This window comes from Macadamia integrifolia, chromosome 2, assembly GCF_013358625.1.
Source record: "Macadamia integrifolia cultivar HAES 741 chromosome 2, SCU_Mint_v3, whole genome shotgun sequence".
In the NCBI taxonomy this organism is placed as follows: domain Eukaryota; kingdom Viridiplantae; phylum Streptophyta; class Magnoliopsida; order Proteales; family Proteaceae; genus Macadamia; species Macadamia integrifolia.
Window position 1 is genome coordinate 31858804 of NC_056558.1, and position 26685 is coordinate 31885488.

A 26685-nucleotide genomic window follows, 5' to 3' on the forward strand; every position below is an offset into this window, starting at 1 on the left:
ATTGATCAGCTTCTTGGGCCTACCTAATAATAACTCCTGATCTTTTGACCATCAACCATATGCTTATTTTTAAACAGTCAAAGCTGTTAGGAAGAATGCACAAATAAAACAAATAAATCAAACAAGCAATCACACACAAGTATGATAGATTCAACATAATTTGACATGAATATCTACATCCAATTGAGAGAATTAGAGAAGTTTTCAGATCTACAGTAGCTAAAAAATATTCTTACACCACTCTCAACCCTCACTATATGATATTCTTTCTTTCTATCTAGGTTTTCTTCACATAAATAATATATCGGTATCTTAGAAACCCTAATCTCCATACAATTATAACTTTATATTCCACCAAAAAAAAAAAAAAACAATTATAACTTTATCCATGTATATGTAATGAATCAAAATCCGACCCAAACCTATAGAAGCCCAATAATGATTATGTGGGCAACACAAAAACCCAATAAATCTCCCAATTTGGCTTGGATTTGCAAGCCACATTAAAGAAAATGGTGTTAATGTCGATTATGCAAACTCCACCATTATCTATGCCTATTACCCACACCTCCACCTGGGTTGCCCAGCATAGCTCAATGTCGTACGATGTGGTGTGACTCCACCTCTCTTACTACAACAACCCAATCAAGCAGATCACTTCTATTCACAAGATCCGAATGATAGTGACCTGTTGTTTTCTAGATTTGTATTTATTCATCGCCTGAGGCCTTGAACTGTATGCAGTCTTCGTCGCCTACTTATTCTTCTTGCATAAGCTCCAATGGGAGTTCCACTTATTTCAGTACTCCTTAACCTTTGTTGAAAAAAAAAAAAAAACCAACAATGTCACAGTGTGCCAGGGGGTTTTAGAATACATATGCAAGTATATAATACTAATATAACATAGCAATGGAATTTATGGTAATTAACATGGTATATTTCATAATATCAGGAAAAAAGGGTAAACCCTAACCTAGATGCACAAACGGGAAAAGTAATTACATATCCTCGATCTGCATACAAAACTTACAAAATGCATATAAATAGGGAGAAGAGAACAAAAATATATATATATATATATATACATTTTTTGGAGCCCAAATTAAACAAGATTATTGAGTAAATTTGGAAAATTTTAACTTTCAGGACAATCCGAATGAAATTCAGTGCTTTTGGGAACATTGGAAACTTTTGGGTTTTCTAGAATTTTTGGGGGAATTTCTTAAAGGGTTTCTCTGGGATTCCTCTATATTTCAGAGTTTCTCCAGAGTATCGGAATACCGAGGCACTATCAAGGGACTGCCTATGAGGGTGGAGAGAGAATAGAGCTAAAAAGCTCCTAAACTAACATCTGAAAATGACGAAGGCAAAGACTTCTATTTATGAGAGAGAGAGGAGGGACCATGGGGAGGTTTGGAGGCTCCCCAAATCTCCACACATGGAGTTTGGTGGCTCCTCCAAACTTTCCCATGTGGTGCTGCTGGCACATGGTAGCCCAACAAGGGTCCAAAAAGTGTGCCCTACATGGAGTTTATTTCGCTTTGAGGATGTAGCTTCAACATGTGGTGTTAATTTTAATTGTCAATCTCTTATTGCCTTTTTAATCATGCCCTCGCTTTGAGGATGCAGTTTCATTTTGCTTGTTCAACAATTTAAGTCTGTTTCCTTTCATTTTGTTTATCATAGGCTTAATTCTGAGCTCATTATCTTATTTAAGTCTGCTTTTTTTGTCTTCTACATGTATTGCAGTTCTTTCTTCGCTTCAGGTTGCAACTTAAATGATTTTGTTGGATTATCAAGGACTTTAGGGAAGTGGTGAACCAATGATCATTTGTGATGAGAGTCGAGACTCGAATTCTGAGGATGCAAGTTGGCCTCAAAATTATTTTCATAATGCTACATTTGTGATAGCCTCGTTGAATTATGGCATTGTCGGTTGTGCCCTGGAGTCGGAGGCTAAGGGTCTATTCCAAGGATGACAATGTTTCATTAAACAAGGTTGGGTTGAAGTCAAAGATTGGACCGACTGTATATCTCTTGTTTCGTGGTTTAAGGAAGGAAGCCAAGTCGAATGACTAAGGAACTTAGCAATCTTAAATGATATTTATCATCTTATTAAATGTTTAAAAATCATAGTCTTTATAAAGAAAGATAGACCTATAATTTCAGTTGTGAATAGAATAGCTAAGAAGGCAAGGGTGTAAAAGTGCTGTATAACTATAGAATCAAATGTACACTTGTTTTGTATCTAATTAAGATTGTTTTTGTTCAGCCAAATTTTTTTTTTATCATGATAGTAATTTGATTTGAAAAAAAAAAAAAAAATCTAAGAAGCTTATTGGATCTGGTTTCTCATTCATTGCACCATTCAAACTATAAGAAATTGGTGTATCAACATATATTAGATTCATGTTATAAATTTTAAGTCATATCGAATCATAATTAGTAAATACACTTATTTTTTCATATCCGAACGTTTAATTGCCGAATTTACTTTTCCATATATAAAACGTCAGCTATGAAAAATATGCATTAACTAAGGGATACCGAATTAAACACATATTTTCTGTATTATCTATTTTAATAACGTGTTTTATTCAAAAATAAATAAATAAATCGAAACCCAAAATCCCTTCTCGATCGAAAATTGAAACCTTTTTTTTTTTTTTTTTTTGTCTTAAAATCCTTAGTACATATATAATTCATAATATATATATATATATTAATATTATCATGCCAGATTTTAAAAAATATTAATATTATTACCATCTGAACTGTTCAATTGCTATACATATCCATTCCTATATCATCATCATTCCCGAATTTACTATGTTTCGAGCTGATTTGAAAAAGTTCTCTTAATATATTCCTAATTCCCCTTTTGTTTAAAACCAATTTGTGATTCTTCATTTTCTTTCCATTTCCCATATTACATGCCTTCGGAAAAATTAGTTTGGGTGATGGGCCATCTATGTATTGCGTAACAACCCACTTTCTCACTATCTGTGTAATTTAGTGAGGACGGCTGGAATTAACAGGCTAGCTAGCAATTAGCAACTGGCGTTATCACTGTGGTCTGTGGTTTGGGATGAGTAAAACGGCATCGTGTTTGCCTTTGTAGTTTATAACTAATTGGGGGAGGACAAAAACACACAATGTGTACATTTTTTTTCTCAATTGTATATACAATCAGAAGAGGATTCTTGATCAAGAGGTATAAGGAAGCACAGCAATGAGTTGCGATAGAATGATTTCTTACATAGAAAGGGTAGCGATAAGGGTGAAACAGTGCTGGGCTAGGCTGGGTTTTTAAAATCTCAACTCAGTCTTTAGTCCTCTTAGCTTAAACCAAGCTTGGCCTGCCCAACCCTAAGGTTGGAATGAGATATCTCAGCTTAGGCCTAACCCTACCGAGCTCTACCTAGTTCACCTTAACCCGGCCTTGATCAGGCTAAGCTAGGTGAGTTAGTGATGATTGACCCTGGTTGACCTTATTTTTTTTCATTTTGCATCCTTGTATGAACTAATAATAATAATTAAAAAAAAAAGTATGATCAACATCAATCATCCTAAAAATAATCATAGAGGCTTAAAGCCTTCAACGTAATATGTAATATATAGTTATATAAAGTCAACAGTAGACTGGCCCATGTTAACCTTAGTTCGAGGCTTCAGCCCAGACTTGGCCCGACTTTAGGCTTGAAAATCTCAACCAAGTATTGCGGCACGGGCAAAGCCCAACCCATGCCATTTTTGGGCTTAGGGTGGACTTGGATTCAAAGGGTCAAACTTACACCAACCCTAGGCCGTAGGTTGCGAGATATTTCATGTGAGGAGTAGAGAGATAGAGAGAGGGTACTAGCATACACTCCTCTCCCCCAACGATTCAAAGGACCTTTTCCAAAATAACAATGCGTAATTTTATTTTTGGATAAGCATTACTAAGTAAAGTTGCTAATATGAAAAAAGAAGGTACCCTTAACATTATTTGGAAGGAGATTAGGTATGCCACTGGCTTTTGTGGAGATAGTGGTTCAACCAATAGGAGGTCTTGGATGGGAGGAGCATAGGGGACTTTTCTAAGGAGAGGAAGAGATATAGACATAGACCTGAGTATAGGGGTGTCAACTGGCCGAGCCAGTTGGGTTTCGATCGAGCTTAATCGGGCTTAAAGACTTTCAAATGCTACACCGTGTCCGCCCATTTAACTGATTTGGCTTAGTTATTGAGGGCATGATACACTTTATATTCGGTCGGTTGGCCTCGAGTTATGATCGGGCTTTAGTCGGGCCTTAACCGGGCTACGAACATGTTTAATGTTAAACGGGCTTTAACCGATTTTTAAACGGACCCTCTTTAAAATGTGCTCTTATATTCCAACCCACTTATGCAAGCCCAAAAAAATGACAATAAATCAATAAATGATACCAAATATAATAATTATTTAAAATGTGAACATGTCTTTACTTTTTAGTTTTTACTCTTTAATTTTGAGGATAAATTAGGTATTCTACAATTATTAAAGGGTCGGGCCATGTCGATGCACAATAGGCCGGTCTCGATTGGGTATTATTCAGTCAGTCTCGATCGGGTGCTCGACGGTCCAAGTAGCAAATCGAGACCGACTATTTGTAAACGGGTCGGGCTCAAGCCCGACACATTTAATAAACGGTCTGGGCCGGGCCGGTCTATAAACGGTCGGTCCCAATCAATTTAGTCGAGTCGGGCCACAAATTGACACCCCTACCTGAGTATACCGGCAACATACTTATTACATAATATTTATAAAATGTGAGGTATCCCAAATATAATATTTATAAAGTGTGAGGTATCCTAAACATAATATTTATAGAACATGAGATATTTTCTCATGGTATCTTTACATTATATATCAAGCGTGAGGTACCCTAAACATGGTTTCCCTACTTTTTCAAGGGGAGGAGAGTGATTGACACATATCTGGGTGTACTGGTGGCACACCCACATGATATTTATAAAACATGAGGTATTCTAAACATAATATTTATAAAATGTTAAGGTATACTTCTTTACTATATCTTTACATTATATATATATATATATATATATAAACATGAGACATCCTAAGTATAGTTTCTCTAAACATTAGGTACCCCATTAAAAAAAAAAAAAGGAAAACGAATACTGCCTGGTTGTGTGATCCTTGTGCTCAGAGATAAGAGTGTACAAAATTATCGTTCCATCCTTATTGAAATATAAAAGAAAATCTCATCTATATTGGTGCACCCTATGCGCTCTCATTGACCCATGCTCGTCAGGGATTCACCCATCCCAACAACGCCACTCCCAAAAGTTTTGGTATAATAAGAAAAAAAAGAAAATTACATCCACCTCCCCCCTTATTTTCCCTTATTACATTCACCCCTCTCGTATTTCATTTATTATATTTAAACACATCCAAATTAACACCATGAGAAAGGTGTTAGTTTTTGAAATTGAGAAGACAATTTTACCCTTCTTCTTCCTCTCCTCTATTTGCCCTGAACTCACCCCTCTCTCTCCTTCTTTCCATTTGCCCTAATCTCAATCTTTTCCTTGATTTCCAAATTGATCATTTCCAAATTAATGATGTCATATAAAATTTTCAAATTATGCTTGGTGATAGAGTTTAAAGAAAAAAAACGAATTAGTCTTCTACATGATATGGATCCACATCCCAGTATTAGGCACTCCTCAATGAACTACGAAGAGAAGATAATAACCAGGAGTTGCAATCACGCCAGTCGTTGGAGCCATAAAAGTAATCTGATGCTGCCCAAACACAATTGGAAAAACCAGAGTCTTAGCCAAGATCAACATCCTCTGGTTCATGGAGAAACCATGGGTTGTGAATGGTGGGTACTACATGTTCACCTCAACCTCCTTTGGATTTATCAAAGGTGGTCCGACTGAGAATTATAATCGGTATCTCTTCCTGTATTTAATCTTTTTCAGTGCTCATTTATCTTCTGCCGGATTGGGGCTAGCAAAGGGTCCAAGTAAGATGCCAAGAACTTCTCAATCCTAAGCTCTATGGTGAACTTGACCTTAGTGTAGAGATACCCATTGTTTGTGTTACTGCCAGCCATTGGAATCTTGCCATCTGGAAGCACTGTTGAGGACGAATGATACATACGTGGAACGGTGGTTCCCTTTGGTACTCTGAACCGTCCTCCTTCTTGAACATCGGTAGAATACAACACAGGATTAAAGACTGGAACATCAACGAATCCCCAACCAAACACACCCTTCTGTGCATGATTGATTATGAGATCTTCGGTTGGGAGGATAAGCATATCACCCATCACCCTTGGAATGGGCATGTCCTCCATTACCCACTCGGTATTAGGGTTTGTGATCTCAAGTCTTCCACAACTTTTCAAAGAGAGAATCAATTTGGAAATCAAGGAAAATATTGAAATCAGAGAAGAAGAAGAAGAATAAGGAGGGTAAAATCATCTTCTCAATTTTAAAAACTAACATCTCTCCCCGTGTTAGTTTGGATGGATTTAAATGTAATAAATGAAGTAGGAAGGGTGGATGTAATAAGAGCAAACGTGAGGGAAGGTGTATGGAAATTTCCAAAAATAAAAAATTTGCAAGGTTAGGCAGACGTGAAAGGCGCAGAATTTTTATTCTTTGTCCGCAATCGGATTTGACACAGAAACGAAAAGGTCCAGACACCGAAGTCGAATTGGTATGCAGTGTTCTGAATTGTTGGCATGTCACTCCTGAATCAATTGTTCAGTCGTGGCGTTCTTGGCGCAAAATGGTCAGTTGGAAATGCTTCGTGCCATCTTTTCCTCTTTTAATTCTTTAGGTTAGATGGAACATGCTGATCATCTTCTTGTTTGGTTTATGATTCAAATAGTAATTGTTTAGTTTCCCGGACTTGTTTCTTCTTCCCTGTATCTCTAATGTTCCAAGATCCATTTTTTTTTTTTTTATAATCCCCGCTAATTGTTGTAACTGTTCTTCCTTGAATTATGATTCCATTTTGAAGACATACCTATTACCGTCTGTGGGTTCTTGCAAACTTGATTTGTTTTTTGAGATGATAATACTCTTTCTGTTTTCGATTCTATTGGGATTTTTTCTAGTTAATCATTTTCTAGTAATCTAAAATTTTTGTTCATGAAATTTCTCCATATATGGCAACTTGTCTGGTAAAGTATGTAAACAATTTCTTGTTCCAAATTTTCTAAAGTTGGTGGGTGCTGTTGTAGCAAAACATGCTTGAGCTTGGCCATTTCACGTATCAAACTGGTGCAAAACAAGAGAGATGTGCAGTTGAAACAGATGCGCAAGGAGATAGCCCAATTCCTTCAGACTGGTTCAGAAGCCATAGCTCGAATCCGGGTACCCCTTGAGATTTAAAATATACTAAATACTGATACCCCTTACCTGATAGTTGCGTTTGGTATTCTGACTATCTTGTTTCATATGCTTCCTTCTTTTTTTTTTTTTGTTAGGTGGAGCATGTCATACGGGACCAAAACATATGGGCAGCCTATGAGATCTTAGAGCTGTTCTGTGAATTTGTTCTTGCTCGTGTTCCGATTCTTGAGAGCCAGAAGTAAGTTCCTTTAATGGCAGTCACTTTCCCTGAAACATTTGAAGTAATTAGCCTCTATTGCAATTTAGGAAGAAAACGAATCAGCTATTCAGCTGTAATCAGTGAATCTAGGGAACTCTAGATCCCTCAAAGAATCAAAAGTCTTAGATTTCTCTAGTCAATTCCTTTTTTTAGGTAGGAAATTTCACAACTCAGGGATAATGGGAAAATTTCTGGGACACATATTAACCCAGAAGTTGTAGTCTACAGTGTAATCATGAAAGTCATGACATCAATGTCATTGTCACCAGCTCTTGGTGATTTTTTTGCATAGCTAGCTTTGCATAGTGGTTATGAAAGCCCTTGGATAGTCAAGTGACTTCAGAGAGGGTTATAAAACCTGGTGCAATTCCCCGTCACAGAGCCACAAAGGGGGTGGACTGGAGTTTCTCCTAAACTTTCACGTTTTTTGCATGGAGAGGCTGCCCTCTGACTTGAACCCAGTTAGAGTGAGCTCTTACCACCTCAATAAGCAGAGCTGTCTTATAAAATGAAAAATTAGAAGCTAGTGTGTGAGAATGCTCCCTTACTAGGTTGGTTATCAGTTGGATCATCCTCACACAGTGGTTCCCTAGTTTTTCAACTCTTGACAACCTTCAAGGGTTCAGTGCTGTCTAACAGACTAAAAGCAAAAGAATGTGTAGGCCCGGATGATTTTTGTTTACTCCAGAGCATTTAGATTTTGAAATCTAATGTCCATTAGTCATCTATTTCAAAATCTTGAAGAATAAGAGGTTTAAAAACTTAAAATTTATACAGTCTTAAAGAGATATAACTATTCTTCACCTCTATTTAGAGATCAATAAAGTACTTCTAATTGTTACTTATGTTAAAGAATCCTTTACATCATTTGCAGATGCCAACAACTTGAAACTTCCACATAGTGATATCAGTAATAGCCTTCCTCAACTTGTCTGCATTGATGATTCTTCAGAGTTGTTGACTCTAACCTATGGTTTGGACTTGTTAATTGGAAATTTCTTTCTTCCTATAGTTGCTGGATGAATTTTCATAGCTCATTCTTTTTCATAGCCGGTTAGGTAGCAGAAAAGCTGGAAGACAGCAGTAAACAATGTTAAAAGAGATCAGCAGATGGAATCTTAGATAAGTTAAAAAGCCAGGGGATTTTGTAGGTAAAATATGTCAGTTTTTTTCCGTCTGTAGAATGATATTAGTTGCAAGAAATACCACTGAAGATAGCCTAGCATTTAGAGGACCAATAAGAAGGTAGTGAGGAATACCGAATGACTGTGGGGGTGCCTTTCTTTCACAAGCAGTAGAGGATGGCCTCTCTGACAGTAACCATTGATATTTCTTCTCTAACTAGTAATAGAGATTAATTTGAGGCTTCTGTCCGGTGAGCAGAGCATGCAAGTATGGATTCCTGTTAGTTGGATATCTGTTAACTGCGGGTATCTCGAGTCCAATGTTGTGATGTTTAACCATACTTTTAACTATCTCACTTGCCAGTTGTAGTCCATGAATCCAAATGAAGTAATACATGCCTTATTTTTAGTAATAAAGTTCAAATGTACTGGAATATAGACAAATAAGACTCCTGCAATGGTGGACAGGAAAATAGTGCATTTTTATGTCTCTAAGCTTGAATTTCCATATTGCTTGTCTGAGTTGTCTCCATCGGTATTTAAATGTGATGTACCTACATACCTACATCTCAGCAGTTAGGTGACTTAAACCTTCTGGTTTTAATGGGTTTGATAATCCAATCATATGGACAGGAAGGCCCATTGACCAATCAACAGTCCTAAGAGGATCTGTGGTTCTTAGGGTGTCAGTTACTGTCTAGCCTTGTTGGTTGATACTCTGGCTGCACTCTGGCTGCCTATTGCAATGGTCCAATGAAACCTTTCTAGTGTTGTACTGGGTAAAAAAGATGGTTGCTTGAGTATATGGATTTATTATAAAAGGATTTGATACTTCTACTGAATATTCAACTGTTTCACCAACATATTCTCTCCAGATCGAATTGTTCATTTAGAAGTCGCTCTTACTGCTGATTGACTACAAGTTGGATTTAGTAGTTGATTCGGTATGGTCGCATCACATACTGGTATTAGGTCAGTTCTTGAAGCTTCATTAGCATTGAAGCATTGATGCTTTTCTCACTTCGGTTATGTAGCAGAGACTACACATGAGTGATTGATGTCATTTTCCCAGCTTTTAACAAACAGGTTGAAGTATAAGCCATTGAATTTGTTTTTGTAAAGGAGAGGTAGAGAGTTTTCTCTAGTATCCAAGAGAGACCATTATTGTTGGAAGATACTCTATCAATGGAGTAGTCCTCTCTCGTACAAACTTTAGGAATCAAAACCCACCTCTGGTGGAGAGAATGGAAAAGAAGCTTAGGGTTGAAAAGGAATAATCTGCAAAATTGGGGAAAACTTTGATCAAAATCATCTTAGCCATTTAGCTAGCATTCCTTCTTTTTCCTTCTCCTATTTTTTAGTCCAGTATTTGTGTATGAAAGGATTGAGAAGTTGCAAAGGGACTACCATGGAAGAGCCCAAATGATGAGAAGAGCCCAAATGATGAGAAGAGGTATCATCTCGTTGGTTGGAATTGGAAAGGCAGTTTCACGTAATTTTTTCCTTCTTAAGAAGAAGAAATGAATACTTGGCATTGGCTGCAGAGGGTTATGGGAGGAGCCCTGCTACTTGTTGAAGAAGGTAATTGCTACTAAATATGGGGCTTGTCCTAGAAGATTGGAAATGTTAGAAGTATCTTCAACCTATGTCATTGATAGTCAGTGGTGCGACATGAAATCCAAGGTTCAAGATCTTGATCTCGCCCCTAATCTCGTCAAACCAAAAAAAAGAGAGATCCAGCGAGATCTCACCGAGATCTCGTATTTTTCCCAGTCAACTCGGTGGTTTGTCTTGGTGGCCATATGGTTTTTGTAGCCCAGCCCCTAAAACTTGTCATTTACCCTATTTTAGGCTTTCTAAACACAGTGGAAACACCAGTTTTTTCAAAATCAAACCCAAAATGGTACTTTGACTTCGTACCCTACGTAAGTAGTATTCGGGCCCTTCATCCTAAGCTATTCCACAATAAAAACAAATAACTATTGACCATGTTTTTATGAAAAATGGTTTTGAGAATTTTTTTTTTTTTTTTTTTTACCTAACTGCTTTTGAGAAGAAGTTGATCTCCAAAGGTTGATGATGAAGTGATAATCTCCAATCTAAGTGTTGAAGTTGTTAATCTACATCAGAGGAGAAGTTTGGCCAGAAAATCCACCAAAATTTCACTTTTTCTTCACAGTAAGGTGAGATAGGCGAGATATGTTGAGTTATATCGAGTTGAGGGTCAAAATTATTTATATACCCCATGTGATTTGGTCTCTAGATGAGTCGAGACCAAGATATTCACAGAGATCTCGGCGAGATCTCGAGACTTCGACCTATATATTACGCTTTTTACATATCACCTCTTATCTCGTCTCACCATTTTCAAATGGTGAGATAATAGCGAGATCTTGCCAAGTTGTTAAACCATGATGAAATCTAAGTTTTTTCTACCATTCCACTAAAACTGCTGCTATCAAAGTAATACAATATTTTTAATAAAGAATATCATCAAATACCTATTGAAGCCAAGACAACAAGGTGAAGTGGTGACATCACTTGTTGTTGTGTTTAAACACCTATAATAACAAGGAATCTATACAGTACCTCTGTACAACAACAACTACTACTACTCAGCCTTATCCGCTGCATGGATCCTTGACCTCCAATCAGATCTATTCAAGGTCATACTGATGCAATCAAGGCTGAACCATGTTGATCGTTCGGGCAATCTTGACCGAGACGAACAGGGTCTAAATTGGTTCTTGGGTTCAGTAGGATATTTTAGGATTTATTTTATTTAGGAAGATTGAGTTATTTTAATTGGGAAGATATTTGATATTTTATTTTTAGGTAGTTCTTAAACAACTAGGTAGTTACCAATTCGAGTTTTATTTTGATTATAATTTTATTAGTTTAGGATTTAGGAGGTATTAGGATATTTTGTTTGATTTCAGTTTTAGATTTTAATTAGGAAGTTTTAATTTGATTTTTCTTATAAATAGGCTTTTAACCCAATAGGTGCATAACCATGGTCGTGAGACCACTTCTCCTTCCCCCCCCCCCCCTTTTGTGTGATTCTCTCTCTCTCTCCATCTGAAATCTCTACTCTCCCATTCCCATCAATCGGTTGTTACTTCTTCCCAGTTTTTGTTGGAGCGTATCACGATCTTTCCTGCCACCCTGTTCTGAAGTTGGTTTTGGTGTTCCATAGGAATTGATAGATCTCCCTCATCTGATTTTCTTTCTTCATAAAATTTTGGGTGTTAGTTCATCATTGAGGGGCAACTCTAACCCTTGAATCTTAGGCCTGAAAGTGACCCCTGCTGTGAGAGATTAACCTGCGAACATAACCAGCTCTACAGCTATCGCCCAGATCTGATTTCAGGAATCAAATAATCCTTGTGCCGCTGATGTTTGCGATTACCCTGGATGGAATTGATGGATCAGGCTATGGTGATTCTTCGTCTGAAATTTTGGGTTGAATCCATGAATCTCGAAGGAGTTATCTCCGAAGCTAGACCTTCCTTTTCCGCTGGTTTCTGGTTTCATAGTTGGCTTTGAGTTGTGAGGTTGAAGACCAAGTTTCTCCCTGAGATTCTTTTGTTGCTTTAGTTTTTTCCGCTTATTTTCCCAAATACCCTTCTCTCCCTTATTACCCCCCAGCCTTTGCTTTAACTTTGCTTCCTAGTTTGTCCCTTCACAATAATTCCTATTTCCCTTCATATCCCATCACTTACTTTAACTTCCACTTACCCTTTTAAGATTCCCTATATTTACAAACCTGCCACCCCATTATAAGATTCAAAATATTTACAATTCTGCCACTCTGTTCTTGGGTTGAGTTATTTGGTGATTGGGTGGGTCCCTAAGCAATTCGATTCTAGTTTCGGGATCCAGATCCTCATCACAAACTTGATTCATGGCCGTAGTTATTCATGTATTTCCTTTCTTCTCCTTGGGTCATTTGAGGTCTGCCCCTAGCTCTTTGAGATCCTTCAATTTGCATCAAATTATTCCTCTGTACTAGGGCGTCCAAAGGCTTCCATTGAATATGGCCATGCCACCTCAAACGAATTTTTCCTAGCTCATCATTTGTTGGAGCTACTCCCAAGTCAGTTTTAATAGGATCATTCCTTACTTTATTCTTCCTAGTTTTGCCACTCATCCATCTCGACATTATCATCTTCGTTATATTGAGTTTATCGATATGATGCTTCTTCACTACCCAACATTCCACACCATGCATCACAGTCAGTTGATTGAGTGCCCTATAATATTTTCCTGTAAGCTTTAAAGGAATACGTCGATCACACAACACTTTGGATGTACTTGTCCATTTCATCCATCTTATTTTAATTTTTTATGAAACATCATCCTTCATATAACTTTTATTTATGAGAGAGCTAGATACCTAAAATAATCACTTTGTGGAATTATCCTCTCATCAATTTTCATCTCCTCGTTATCTGTCCTAGTGTAACTAAAGTTACACACTATATATTACACTTTGTCTTCGTTCTACCTATCTTGAAACCTTTTGATTCAAATGTTGATCTCCATAACTCCAACTTGGCATTAATCCCTACTTTTGTCTCGTCCACTAAAATAATATCATTAGCAAAAAGCATACACTAAGGAAGCTCATCTTGAATGTCTCTGGTTAAATAATCCATGATAAACGCAAACAAATAAGGGCTTAAAACTGATCCTTGATGTAACCCAGTTGTGATTAGGAATTCACTACCTTGACCCCCTATAGTTCTTCCACTAGTCACGACACCAATATATATATCTTTAATTATGTCCACATATTTACTTGAAACATTTCTCTTCTCTAGTACTTGCTAATTTAACTTTTTATAGAATCTGTCATAAGATTTTTCTAGGTCAATAAGGACCATATGGAGATCTTTATTGCAATATCTAAATCTTTCCACAAGTCTCCTAAGTAAATAACTTGTCATTGATCTTTTTGGCATAAAACCAAATTAGTTCTCCGTAATAGTAGTTTCTTGTCTCAGGTGGGTTTCAGTAACCCTCTCCTCTAATTTCATCATATGATTCACTAGTTTTATGTCTCTATAGTTCTTGCAACTTTGAATATCACTTTTATTTTTGTAAATGGGATACACAATACTTCTCCTCCATTCATTGGCATTTTCCTTATGCTTATAATCTTATTAAACAACTTGGTTAGATAAGATAAACCACTAATTTTTAAGCTCTTCCACACTTTTGGGACCTCATCTAAGCATGGTTCCTTGCCTGCTTCATCCTCCTTAAAGGTTGTTTTACTTCAAACAGCCTAATACTTCATATATATCTATGACATGTGGTATTTTGATGGGTAATGCAACCTTTCAGAACACTACTACTTGAAATGTCTAGGATGTAGAAATATTCTTCTCTACTTTTCCTTTCCCTCATTTTAGCTATCTTGTTGATAACTTTTCCCTCATCCTTTGTGTTTAGATTGTTAAAAATATCTTCATATTTCTTTGCCCTTGCTTTTCCCACAATCTTCTTAGCTTCATTTGTGAAAAATTTATACCTTTTCTTTTTAGATCCTCTACATCCTTGGTCCTTTGCCATGCCTTAATACCTTTATTAGTCTTAATGATTGCTTGAACCACATCATCCCACCATAAGGTTTCCCTAGAGGAATGATAATTTCCTTTTGATTCTCTTAGGACATTTTTAGTAACCATCTTAATACAGCTAGTCATCTCGTTCCACATCATATTTGTGTCACCCTCGAATTTTCACTTTCCTTGTTTGACCACTTTATCATTAATGATTTCAAGGTGTCTCATTTTAAGCTCCACCACCTTATCCTAGGGAAAATAAGCTCAGATTTCTTACGATTCTGCGTAGTGAGGCACATATCCATGACCGCTAATCTATATTATGTGGTTAGGCTCTCCCTGAGTATAATCTTATGGTCCTTACATAACAATCTATTGGATCTTCTAGTTAAAATAAATCTATTTTATGTAAGGCTGGGTATAGATATACTCAACCCCAATTACAAACCAAACTCCAACCAAAACGATAACCTCATAAGCCAACTCAAACTAGGTACTGTTTGTAGGTATGAAACAGATAAAATCAACTATGACATCCAAACAATGCTTAACAGCCCCTTTTGTATATTGGTAATGCCCCTGGTGCAGTTGGGCGATGGAAGGAATCTTTTTTGGTTTAGAAATCTGTTTTGATTTACTTGTCTTTTTTTTTTTTCAGTTAGAAATTAGTTTGGTAGTATTTTATTTAGATTGAATTTTTATTTTTCAGTTGCCAATTATTTTAGTTTCCATTTGAGTGAACTTCCAATTTTATTGCTTTGATTTTCTTTTATAAGCCATGTAGTACACTCGTAACAGATAGATTTGAATGAATTTGAGAATTTATTTTTTGGTTGAAAACGATGGCTGCCATGGGTGGTTTCCCTTTCTCTCTTTTCTGAACTGTTTTCTTCTTCACTTTCTTTTCTTTTCCCTCTGTTCTTCTCCTACTGTTCATCTTCTCTTTTCTTCTTCTTCTGTCCCCATTCACAACTGCTGGTTCTCTTCCCATATCTGCTGGACAGTAATACCAATCGCCGAAAGAAGCTTGATACACCTTGTCCATTACTGATTGACTCTGAGATTAGGGTCGAAGGTTGCTGCCTTGGAAGCGACCCAAGCCCTAGAATAACAACTCCAAAGTCTTTCACAGCTGTGAGGAATCAAACCTGCAACAGAGTTGAAACCCTATCTACCACCAGGGTCTTCTAATTCAGGCTCTTCTTGCAGCCTTCCAGCCTGCCATTCCAAGTTCTTGTCTTGAGGGTTTGTTAGAGCACCTTCCTGGGAATCTTCGCTTGAAGTTTCAGAGCAAACCGAGACCTGCTGAGGAACTTCTCTCGACCTGAAGCTGTCCCACCTTTTCTGCCCCTGTTTTGGCCCTTGGAAGAAGATAATCTAATCGTGAGTTTATGGTGTTTATTCCCTCTTATCTTGATTTCCTATATTACCCTTATATTTGCTTTAATTCTCTCATATCCCTATTCTTATTTTACTTCCTAGTTTTCCCCAGCAAATAATCATTAATCCCCTTTAAGTCCTATCTCCCAAACAACTCATTAATAATCTGGATATTTACAAGTCTGCCACTCCTTTTTCAAATTCCTTTTATTTACAAAACTGCCATCACTTTTTATATTTTGAGTTAACTACTTTATTGTGGACCCTAAACGATCCGATATCATTCCTTGGAACCCGGATCCGCATCAGCCTCACAACAGTAGGATAAGGTCCTAACCCAAAACACAGCAAATTAGAGAATAATTCCCTAACCGCAGGTCACAAATTAGGTCAGATCGGAGAAGTATTAGAACTCACAGTCGGCAGCTGAGTAGTGGCTGATTTCTTGGTCGAAGGCTGTTTATAGGGTCCTTAGTTAACCCTCAAAATTGGGGCCTGGACTGAAGACTGATTGCTGAGATCCACAACTTCTTGATTTAGGTCAGGCAACTTTCAAGAAACCAGGTTAGCTGACCTCTGTTGACCAAGAAACCAGAATTGAAGGGCCCTTTCCGAGTCCCTGTTAAGCCCTCTGAAAGTGACTTGCAATTGCTGCAGGGCCTTGAAAGTACATGACTGCAGGTGATCGATGGCTGACCAGGAACCTCTTCAGAAACCCAATTGCAGACTGTATACTTGTAACCCCACATCACAGAGGAATAAGAGGATGATCTAGTATTGCTATAGCTCTTCAAACACTCTCAAACAGAACTAATATAACCCAGGAACTAATGAAAATAAAAGAAGAAGAAAAGAAATCGATGGAGGGGAAGAAGAATGGTGGTAGGTTCAGCCCTCTCATCCTCTCAAGTATTTGGACATGCCACCCCTCAGTCGACCCTCTCAGTCCATTGGAAGAAACTCTTCAGTTTTCATTCATTCAAATCTAATTTCTTTCAAATCTTATAATCTGTTACATAAATTAGGCTTGAAAGCCTTTACAAATTAGAAAGTAATGAGAAAGGAAACAACTGAAAAGGAAACAAGGAAACAATTGAAAAGGAAACTAACATAAAAATAAAGTAACTAAATAGGAAACTAAGTAACAACTTAATGACTAAAACATTCCTAAACCAAGTTACTTGTATAACAAGAAGACTTAACAAAGAAAACAAATAACTTGGACTAAATACTTCCAATTGCTTGTAGGAATCGATGGGGGTTCTTTTCTTGCTACCTAAGTTTCACAAAGAGACAAAATTCCTGCTCATCTTTTCAATCGATTGGAAGGGATTTGGGGCTTATAGTGAGGCTGATCAAAATAGGAAATAAATCTCACTTGACAGCTCGGCTGCCCAAGACAAGAAGAAGATTCCATGCAAGATGGAATAACTGCCAAGAGGAAGCTGCTCGATATGCCTAAAACAGTTTGGGATATGGCACAACTTTTGAGGTCAGCATGGGCCCAACCTTGGCCCATCTTTAGGACTCGATCTACATCACTTTTTGGATCTTTTGTTGTCCAATTTTGAAGGTAACTAAATGCTCCTCTCTTTTCAAAGTGTTTACAATGGATAAATCATAAGCCACAACAAAATCTGAAAACTGAGATCTCCTTATTTTCTCTGGCCAAAACCATATCCTCTATGATCTCTCCCAATACATCCCATTCATATCATCCCATATAATAATCTTTTCTCCTTGATTAAACCTTGCACTAATCTATCCATATGCTCCAAAATTGTAACTTACTACTTTCATCCAATCCTACTTGGGGTGTGTAGGCGCTAATTATATTGACAACCTCTTTCTCCAACATAAGCTCGATGGATATAATTCAATCTCCAAATCCTTTAACATCCATCACATCATTCTTTAAATCTTTATCCACTATTCCCACTCCACTTCTATTACTTTTATGCCCCGTATATCAAAGTTTAAATTCGTCCAACTCAACTTTTTTTACCCTTTCTTCTTCTCCTCATAACATCTATCAATTCTAGACTCTTACTTGTTAAAGATCCAATGTTCCATATGCTAATCTAATCCTACAATTATGGACTAGCTTCTTCACTCGCACTCGACCACGGAGTAAGAACCCTTTCCTACTTGTCACTTTATTTGGGCATCAACATGGCATGTCGCTTATAGGGGATGCCCTAGCTAACCCTTGGTCACTTTTCACTACACCTGGGTGATAGTGTAGCACACGTTGCTTATTCTTGGGGGGAATGCCCTAGTATAAAGTTGATAATAAGGTTCTAGAATCCATGTGAAAAGGGTTTGGCTAGTTGCCACCTTGACGCACCAACCCTCCTCCTTTATTTGGGCTTGGGATTGGTAGCAAACACTAGCAGAGTTCTATACAGTATCTCTATCTCTAAGAATAATAATAATTATAATTTTAATGATGACGATAATGATGATAATAAGAACAGCAATGACCATAGCAGTAGTGGCAGCAGCAGCAGCAGCAACACCACCACCACCACCACCACCACTACCATCACCAAGATTCCGAACTTCGAGTTGGGTTTTTCCCATGATTTGTTGAATATCAGATGTCCATAATATATATTATCTTTGGGTGAATAAAAAATTCATTACCAAAGAAGGGAAGGAGAAGAAGAATATACAACCCCTAGGGGAAAAACAAAAAACAAAAAAACCTAGAAGGCCAGCAAATTACAAGGGGGAGGGGAGAATGGAGGGGGGGAGGTCTTAGGAGACAACAATAAGCCTGTTCCTAGGGGAATCTCTAGCAGGGCGAGGAGGAAGTAGCTTCAATTTGGAACTAACTTAAAAGAAGATGGCTTTCCAAATCAAGTCAAAAGAGCAGGAGTTGGAAGTCCATTTTTGGAGGTTTCACTCCATCCAAATATGGTTGATAGTGGTGCAAAAAGCAAGCTTGCCAACAATGTCACAAATAGAGGGACCCCCATAAGTCATGTAAACCCAAATCCATTCCCTATGAAGAAGGAGTATACATCTCCTGCTAGGCCAGTAAGTGGACTCTTTTCCAAACAGAGGAAGAGAAGGGACATGCGAAGAACATATATTCTATGTGTTCGAAGCCATTCCATCAAAGACATTAGGAACAGGGAACTAGAATTTGGCTGCGGAGCAGAAAGGATTAGGTGGGAAGACAAGTGGAGAGAGCTCTCCAGATGGTGAAATTCTGACGGGAATATGACTAGTAAACTAGACAATCTTCCACCAGGGAGCAAGGGGATTGTGAGATCGAATAAAATTTCAATCTGAGGAGTTAAAGGAAGCCGAAGGGGATGGTAACCAGATGAATTTTGTCTCCTTTACCACGATGACCAGGGGGAATAGGAGGGAGGGACACCCAATTGGCCGAGAGGGGAGGGGAGGACATAGGAGGAGACTTAGACCTGGTGATGATGGAGGCCACTGTGGAATCTTTGTTAAGGCCCAAGGAGTAGACTATTCTATGGCCAATCTCGAAGAGGAGCACAGTAGAAGGGTGCCAATTCCAACCAGAAGGATGTCCATGATATATTAATTATGCTATAACATAATCATCCTAAATTCTTAACTGATAATTGCAATGGATCTTCTATAGGAATTTGTTTGCATTCTTTCTTTCTAATTAAGGTGATTAGCATTTTTTTTAGGTGCCTGGGATACATCCATTTCTGTCTTTGGAAAGATAATAGTTTAATGAGCACTCTCAAATTTGGTCAAATTATTAGCTTGTATTGTAAAAATTGGTGGTTTATTACGCTAGTAATATGGTACTGTTTTGAATGTCAAATCAGTAGCCAAAACAAGATCTTTACAAAGGAATCGGTTCAGGTTTAGGGTGAATTTAAATAGAACAAAGTTGGATGGTTGAATTGCTGTAGATGAGGTCAAATGTAGTAGGTGATTTTTTTTTTTTTGGGGTGGGGGGGGGGTTGGGGTGGGGTGGGGTGGAGGTTTACTCAAAGTTTCAGCCAAATCAGATGATTAAAACAGTAGTTATGGAGTAATCCTAGTGACAATAGGAATGGGGGTATTGTGGTAAGTTTGGGTACTGAGATTATGGTCTACAAAGTGGAATTAGGTCACTGATTTCAGAAGTGATTTAATCTAATATCAGTAGTCTAATTAGGGTAACAAATCAGAATTGGAATTGGTTTTATGAAGGTCTAAATAGTAACTTAATGGAGGAGGGGGTATAATAGAAAAATCAGGAATATATCCAAATCCAACCATCAGAACAGGGCCTGATTTAAATCGATTTCTGTCTTAGGGTTTGTGAACATGTGGTAAAAATCTCAGAATCATCGGATGGTTGGGTTTGCATAATCTAAAAAGGAAACCTTGTAAATGAAAGTCTAGAATTACGATTCTAGACTTCTAGTTGCGGAAAATTAAGAATACACTTGTTAATGGGTATGATCTGAAAATATGAACAAGAAACTAATAACAAGCAGCAAAAAAAAAAAAAAAGCATGAACACAAGGATAAAACCACCCGGGCTTCACACTGCAAGGTGTCAATTGGGTCAAACACCAATCCCTTCACCTTGATCAAACACAAGGGAATCTTCACAGTAGAAGACAAGTTGCAGCAGCGAGCTTCAATTTCAGAATTGTGGGTAAGGTGAGAAGCCTCCACACATTGTTTATTTATAAGCCAAAAAAAAAAGAGTTGGACTAGGACACCCCCCCTAGCAGACTCATATTTAGACAAGCCTAGGCAAAGCTAAGCTAGAATCAAAGTGGAAATAGGAATCCCCCTCCCCAACCGAGCTTGACTATTACATAGACACTAATGAAATAAAATCACTTGAAAAATTGAACCAAAAATTGGATCAAATTGTACCAGGTTTAATTAAACCAAACCAAAGACAAAGACATGAAATAAAAACTTAAGTATAGAAAGCAATAAAAAAAAGTAAATAGCAACACACTAGACCAAACCATGGCCTCCTCTCTTGGACTTCTTTGACGTGAATAGATCTTCAATTCTGCATCAGCTTTCTTTGACTTGAAAACGTTTGTCTACGAAGAATGGGTGAAAGGCATGTAATTCATGTACAAGTCAAGATTGAGCTTCTTGAAGTCATCAACATGAATCCAAGTATTGTCATGTCGTGGATAACCTTTCCATTTGACGACGAGTGTATAGGATCCAGTAAAATGACGAGTGGTTTTGTAGGTGTTATCCTAAACTTCCTCAATAGTATCATCAGTAGGTGGCTTGTGGGCTGACTCAACATCTGTTCCGTATCACCATTATCTAAGTGATGTCCCACATAAAGATGTAAATCAACCACATTGAAGACATTTTCCGTCATCTCAGTATGTAGCTCAAGCACTTACGCATTGGGTGCTACATGTTTCAACAACTTGTAGGGACCCATCGTCTTTGGATGGAGTTTAGTGTTGACACCTGGTTGGAACCTCTCGAGATTGATACAAACCATTGCCATGTCTCCTGGTTTAAACTCCACATAATGTTGATGACGATCAGCTGTAGCTTTATAAACATCATTGCCTCGAGTGATACATCATCAAACTTTAGAGGTTTGAATGCACCTTTGTGATGTGGCGCAAGATTTTATCAGCTTTAAGATGATTCGAGCCTAGGGTGGGAGTGGAACAAGATCGATAGGATGTCTTGGCTGAACTCCAATATGTTGAAAGGAGTATGTCCTGTTTTCCTGTTCATTGAATTATTGTAAGAAAACTCAGCAATGTTGAGGATGGCTGGCCATGTCTTCTTATAATCTTTGACTAAGCACCTCAACAAATTCCCCAAACTTTTGTTCACTACCTCTGTCAAACCATTAGTTTGTGGATGGAATGCAGTTGAAAACTGTAGCTTTGTGTTAGTTTTCAGTCACAATGTCTTCTAGAAGTAACTCATGAATTTGATGTCATGATCACAAACACAATGCTACTCGGAAGCCAATGTAGTCAATCAACCTCCCTGAAGAATAATTTGTAACATGACCCGAATTGAAGGTCTTACGACATGGCGGAAAATGAGAAATATTTGAGAAGCAATCTACTACCACCATGATGGAATCATATCGTTCTTTGGTAGGGGGCAGTCCAAGCACGAAGTCCATGCTATATCTAACCAGGGTGTGTGAGGGACAGGTAATGGTGAGTATAGACCTGAATTCTGCTTCGTTCCCTTAGCAAGCAGGAAAACTCGTCATCTCTTGAATACATGATCAACATCCTTTGCAATATGTGGTCAATTGTGACGATTTGTTACTTGTATGATAGTCCTATCCTTGCCAAAATGACCTTCCAAATCTCCTACGTGTAACTCCCATATGATGTGATGCCGTACAAAAGAGTTTGGAATGCATATCCACGTCCCCAACATATATCCATCATGAACTGAGTATTTATTGTTGCTGTCCGCGTTGCTGTAACTCCTCATATTGGATGATGAAATCTTTGTCAGATGTGTATCCATCACGTATTTGATCAATGCCAACCACATGTATTGAAAAAGTTTTAAAAGTAAGCACTTTTCAGCTCAATGCATCAGCCACTGTATTCTTCTTTCTAGCCTTTTACTTTATTACAAACATGAACTCTTGTAAGTAAGCTACCCACTTGGCATGCATGCTACTAATTGATTTCTGAGAATGGAGGTGCTTGAATGCCTCATGATCAGTGTAAAGTATGAATTCTTTACCAATAAGATAATGCCTTTAGTGGTGTAACACTTGGATGATGACATAGAGCTCAAGATCATATGTTGAATAATGTTGCTTGGCATCATTGAGTTTCTCGCTATAGAAATCGATAAAGTACTCACCTTGCATCAGTACGCCTTCCAGACTAATATGTGAAGCATTAATAGAAAACTCAAATATTCAGTCAAAATTTGAAAGGCGTAGTACTGGAGCCTCTGTCATCTTTCTCTTGATATATGATAGGCTGCCAAACCATCATAAAATACCTGTGGATCATGCTTGCCACTGTACTCCTTCAGTTTGAGCTTGACCTTTTGTGTGTCTTCTGAGTGTAGATAGGGTACATCAGTATTAGTGTGGAAACAAGACCTCACATGATCATCAGAAGTAGTTTGCAATGTAATAGCCCTTTCCTGTACTTCTGTTATGGAGATGGACTGTGGACTGTATCTTGTACTTGTCTTCATCTTCAGGTGGTAGGTTACTATCGTGTGCTGTAAACTATGACTCTCGTTTCCTTAACCTCTCACTAATAGCCATCTGTTCAGACGACATCATGTTCTGTTCAGTATAGAGCTGCCTGCTGAAACATCTCAATAACCTTTGCCATCGGATCAGGAAGACCTGGTTGCCTTGGTGAACCATTTTTTGCCATGCTCAGATACCAACAACAACAACAAACTAAGCCTTATCCCAACTTAATGAGGTCAGCTACACAGATACAAACATAAAAAAATAAGGAAAACTGGATTCTAAAACAGAGAAAAAGGGGGGGGGGGGGGAAGAGATGAGAAAAGACTTGCCATGCTTTGATACCATTTAATGTAAAACTGGGTTGAGTTTCAAATCAGTAGCCAAAACATGATCTTTACTCGAGGGAATAGGTTCAGGTTTAGGGTCAATTTAAATAGAACCAACTTGGATGGTTGAATGAGTATATAGATGAGGTCGAGTGTAGTAGGTAATGGGGCGAAGGTTTAGTCAAAGTTTCAGCCAAATCAGATGGTTAAAACAGTAGTTATGGGGTAATCCTAGTGACAATAGGAATGGGGTATTATGGTAATTTCGGGTAGTGAGATTAGGGTTTGGAAAGTGGATATACGTCACTGATTTCTATAGTGATTTAATCTAATATCAGTGGCCTAACTAGGCTAAGAAATCAGAATTGGAATTGGGTTTAATGGAGGTAGGGGTATAATGGGAAAGTCAGAAATATCCAAATCTGACCATCCAGATAAGACAGTGGTTGATACAGTGAGCCGAAAAGTGTTAACTCTCGACACTTTTTCAGCACATGCAATCAGCATTGATCAAATAAGTGATGAGTACGCATCTGACAGATTTCAGCATCCTATATGCAAAGTTACAGCAAGGTGGACAGCACCCTAATTACTTAGTTCATGATGACTATTTGTTTTTGGGAACGTGGTTATGCATTCCAAACCCTTCCCTATGGCATCACATCATACGGAAGTCTATAAGTTGGTGTCACACGTGTCTGCAATGTTATGATTTTAGTAGTGATACAGATTTTGCCATAGCATCTAGCCCATTTTCATATGTGGGAACAAGAAGTTAAACTTCAGGGCTTACAATATTAAGACCCACTCAGGACCCACTCTGGACCTTTACCATAGTCTTGATGATGGTGTTACTTCTTTTGTCTACCATGATGTTTATATTTTTTGCCGAAATAATTTATTTACTTCTGGATATATCTTTCTCCTAATTTAAGAAAATGCTTTTATTCTTGAAGAAACATCATAAACAGCAAAGGAATTTTCGTTCCTTTTCTGATAGGGAAGTTTGGATTGTCCCCATGTTCTGATGCATGGAACTGAATAATTTTTTCCAATGTATCCTACTTGAAGGATTACTGTTTCATGACCTTGTTTCACGTTTGACAGGGAGTGTCCTTCAGAATTGCAGGAAGCTATTGCAAGCATAATCTTTGCTGCTCCCAGATGTTCAGATTTGCCAGAGTTGTTGCAGATAAAGAACCTATTTACTACAAAATATGGAAAGGAGTTTGTGTCGGCAGCTTCTGAGCTTCGTCCTGATACTAGCGTCAACCGTGGAGTAAATTGGATTTAATATGTTCAGTGTTTTGTCTATATGATATTTCTGCAGTAGCAACTAGGTCCCTTATAACTTGGTGATTCAATTTTGTGACCTCGTTTCTTACTCTCTTTTGTGTCATATTTTGTAGATAATTGAGAAACTTTCTGTTAAAGCTCCATCTCCAGAAACAAGGCTTAAGATTTTGAAGGAAATTGCAGAAGAGTACAATCTAGACTGGGATTCTTCTCGCACTGAAGCAGAGTTCAGTAAGAAGCATGAAGATCTGCTGGTACGAGAACTATCTTGCTTTTCATTTTTGTTCTTGAAGTATGTTGTTAGTACCCAACTTGTGGCTAATAAAAGTGCTTTCATTCTTTTTCATTTTCATTTTCATTTTTATTTTCTGAATGTTTTATATGGAGTAGGGAGGTTAAGAATTCTTTTTGGGATTTATGATCTTCGCTATTACATGCCTTAAAATCCTCTTTTTAAGTGATCTGAATACTGGTAAAATCAGAAGGTGATGCTACCTCCCATTTTCGGGAAATGATTGAAAATATTGTTTATGAACCAATGCTTTTTTTGGTTTTCTATATATTTTCAAATGTTGTGCACTGTTGGATAAAGTTTGTGTTCAAATTAGCCTTCCTGTAGATTTATTTTATTTGTTATGGGTCAAAGCAATCAGATAAGAGGAAGCAATTATTTGGTGTGCGACCAGATTGAGCTCCTTGGTCTCTGATGTGTGCTATTTAAGGGCTGTCAAGCTTGTTATGAATGTTCGAAAATGAGGATTCTTTTTGGATTAAATTCTCATAGTCTGTCCAAAATATTCCTTAACCCCTACCATAGAGAAGTTTGTCTATTATTGTATATGAAAATATTCATTTGCTTGAACGGCTTTTGTTGAGCAAGCCTGCAGTCTTGGTTGGCCATGAGTCAGTTGGCTTGGACTTGAGAGGATATCTGACCATTTTAAATTTGAAGAGTTTCTTCAGTGAATATTCATTCTTTTTTTCTTTTCCCTCGTTTTGATGAATTATTGCTGAATATTCATCAGAGATTGGAATGCTGTTGTAGGAAGGTTCAAATCAAATTCTCAGTGAAGCGGCAGACTCTCAAATGATCACTAGACAGTGCTCAGTTGACTCTACACTGTCCAACGAGGCTAATCCTATCATTACGAGAAAAAGGAACAATGAAGCTCAACACCCTCAAATCCCCACTCCACCCAAAGAGGATATTTCCTTGATTGGTCATGATAGAGCTGAAAGATCAATTACAAATCTTAGTGAGGGATCATTTAATAATATTAAAACAGAGACTAGATCTCACTCACCTGACATCTTGGAGTTAGCACGAGCTGCCATTGCCTCTGCAGAGCGTGCCTCAGCCACTGCCCGTGCAGCTGCTGAGCTTGTGAATGTTAAAGGTCCATGGATGCAAGAAGGAAAATCTGTGTAATGCTTTATGATGGTGAATGTCGTACTTGAGGTATTACTGGGAGCATAACTTAAATCGCATTTGATCTTGGAGGATTCCGATATAAAGGATGAATAATTTATTGAGTAATGATGTTGTGCATATTTTGGAGTAAGAGCATGGTAATTTTACTGATGAGCACCGATACAGTTGTGTTTCTTTTTTCTCGGCAAAAGAAAATAAATGCATTATGCAGGTCATGTGTCAAAACTGTTACATTTCATGTACCTTATTTGTTCTTGTTGTGAATGATTTCTTTTATATGATTCTTGTACTTTAGTATTTTGTTGATATCTTCAACCATGGTTCGAAGTTGAAACCCCATATTCCATCAAGTATCTGTTAGTAATGGATATATGTACTTTTCTTTCAGCAAGTAAAATGAAGGCTCTTGTTATGCAAGATCATATCTGAGTAGTTTTGTCTTGATATCTTCTACTTGCAAGAGTAAATGTATATCCATTTTCTTTATCCTTTTGGCAGCTACTCAAGAGATGCAGGAGCAAATGAATCTCTCTCATATTTCATAGATGGTCCATGTAGGATGGCCTTCTTATGCCGTCTAATTTGTGCCATGTGGAACGGTGATGTGTCAAAGTCCAACTGATGGATGGATAGAGCATGGTCTGGATGTCTTGATTGGCCATTTGTAAAAGTTCAGGGCCAAATCGAATCATATTTCCCTCTCCCTTCCCTTTGTCAAACTGTTCATTGACTGACTTTGTCTATTCTGAAACTTGACAT

At 37.7% G+C, this 26685-nt stretch overlaps 1 protein-coding gene across 1 annotated transcript; it reads left to right on the top strand.

Moving 5' to 3' along the window:
* Positions 1-6609: 6609 nt before the first annotated feature.
* Positions 6610-26223, top strand: LOC122068986 (IST1-like protein). The gene is made up of 6 exons (XM_042632911.1): positions 6610-6790; positions 7245-7377; positions 7491-7594; positions 24306-24477; positions 24608-24748; positions 25540-26223. Exons 1-6 carry the CDS (start codon positions 6741-6743, stop codon positions 25921-25923), a joined length of 984 nt encoding a protein of 327 aa, XP_042488845.1. The 5' UTR covers positions 6610-6740; the 3' UTR covers positions 25924-26223.
* The last annotated feature ends 462 nt before the right edge of the window (positions 26224-26685 follow it).

What these genes read in the sequence shown, in the direction of transcription:
- LOC122068986 (XM_042632911.1), top strand. Translation starts at nt 6,741, where the DNA reads ATGTCACTCCTGAATCAATTGTTCAGTCGTGGCGTTCTTGGCGCAAAA. An exon ending in GGCGTTCTTGGCGCAAAATG is followed by an intron (nt 6,791 to 7,244) that starts GTCAGTTGGAAA and finishes GTGCTGTTGTAG; the next exon opens with CAAAACATGCTTGAGCTTGG. An exon ending in ATACTAGCGTCAACCGTGGA is followed by an intron (nt 24,478 to 24,607) that starts GTAAATTGGATT and finishes CATATTTTGTAG; the next exon opens with ATAATTGAGAAACTTTCTGT.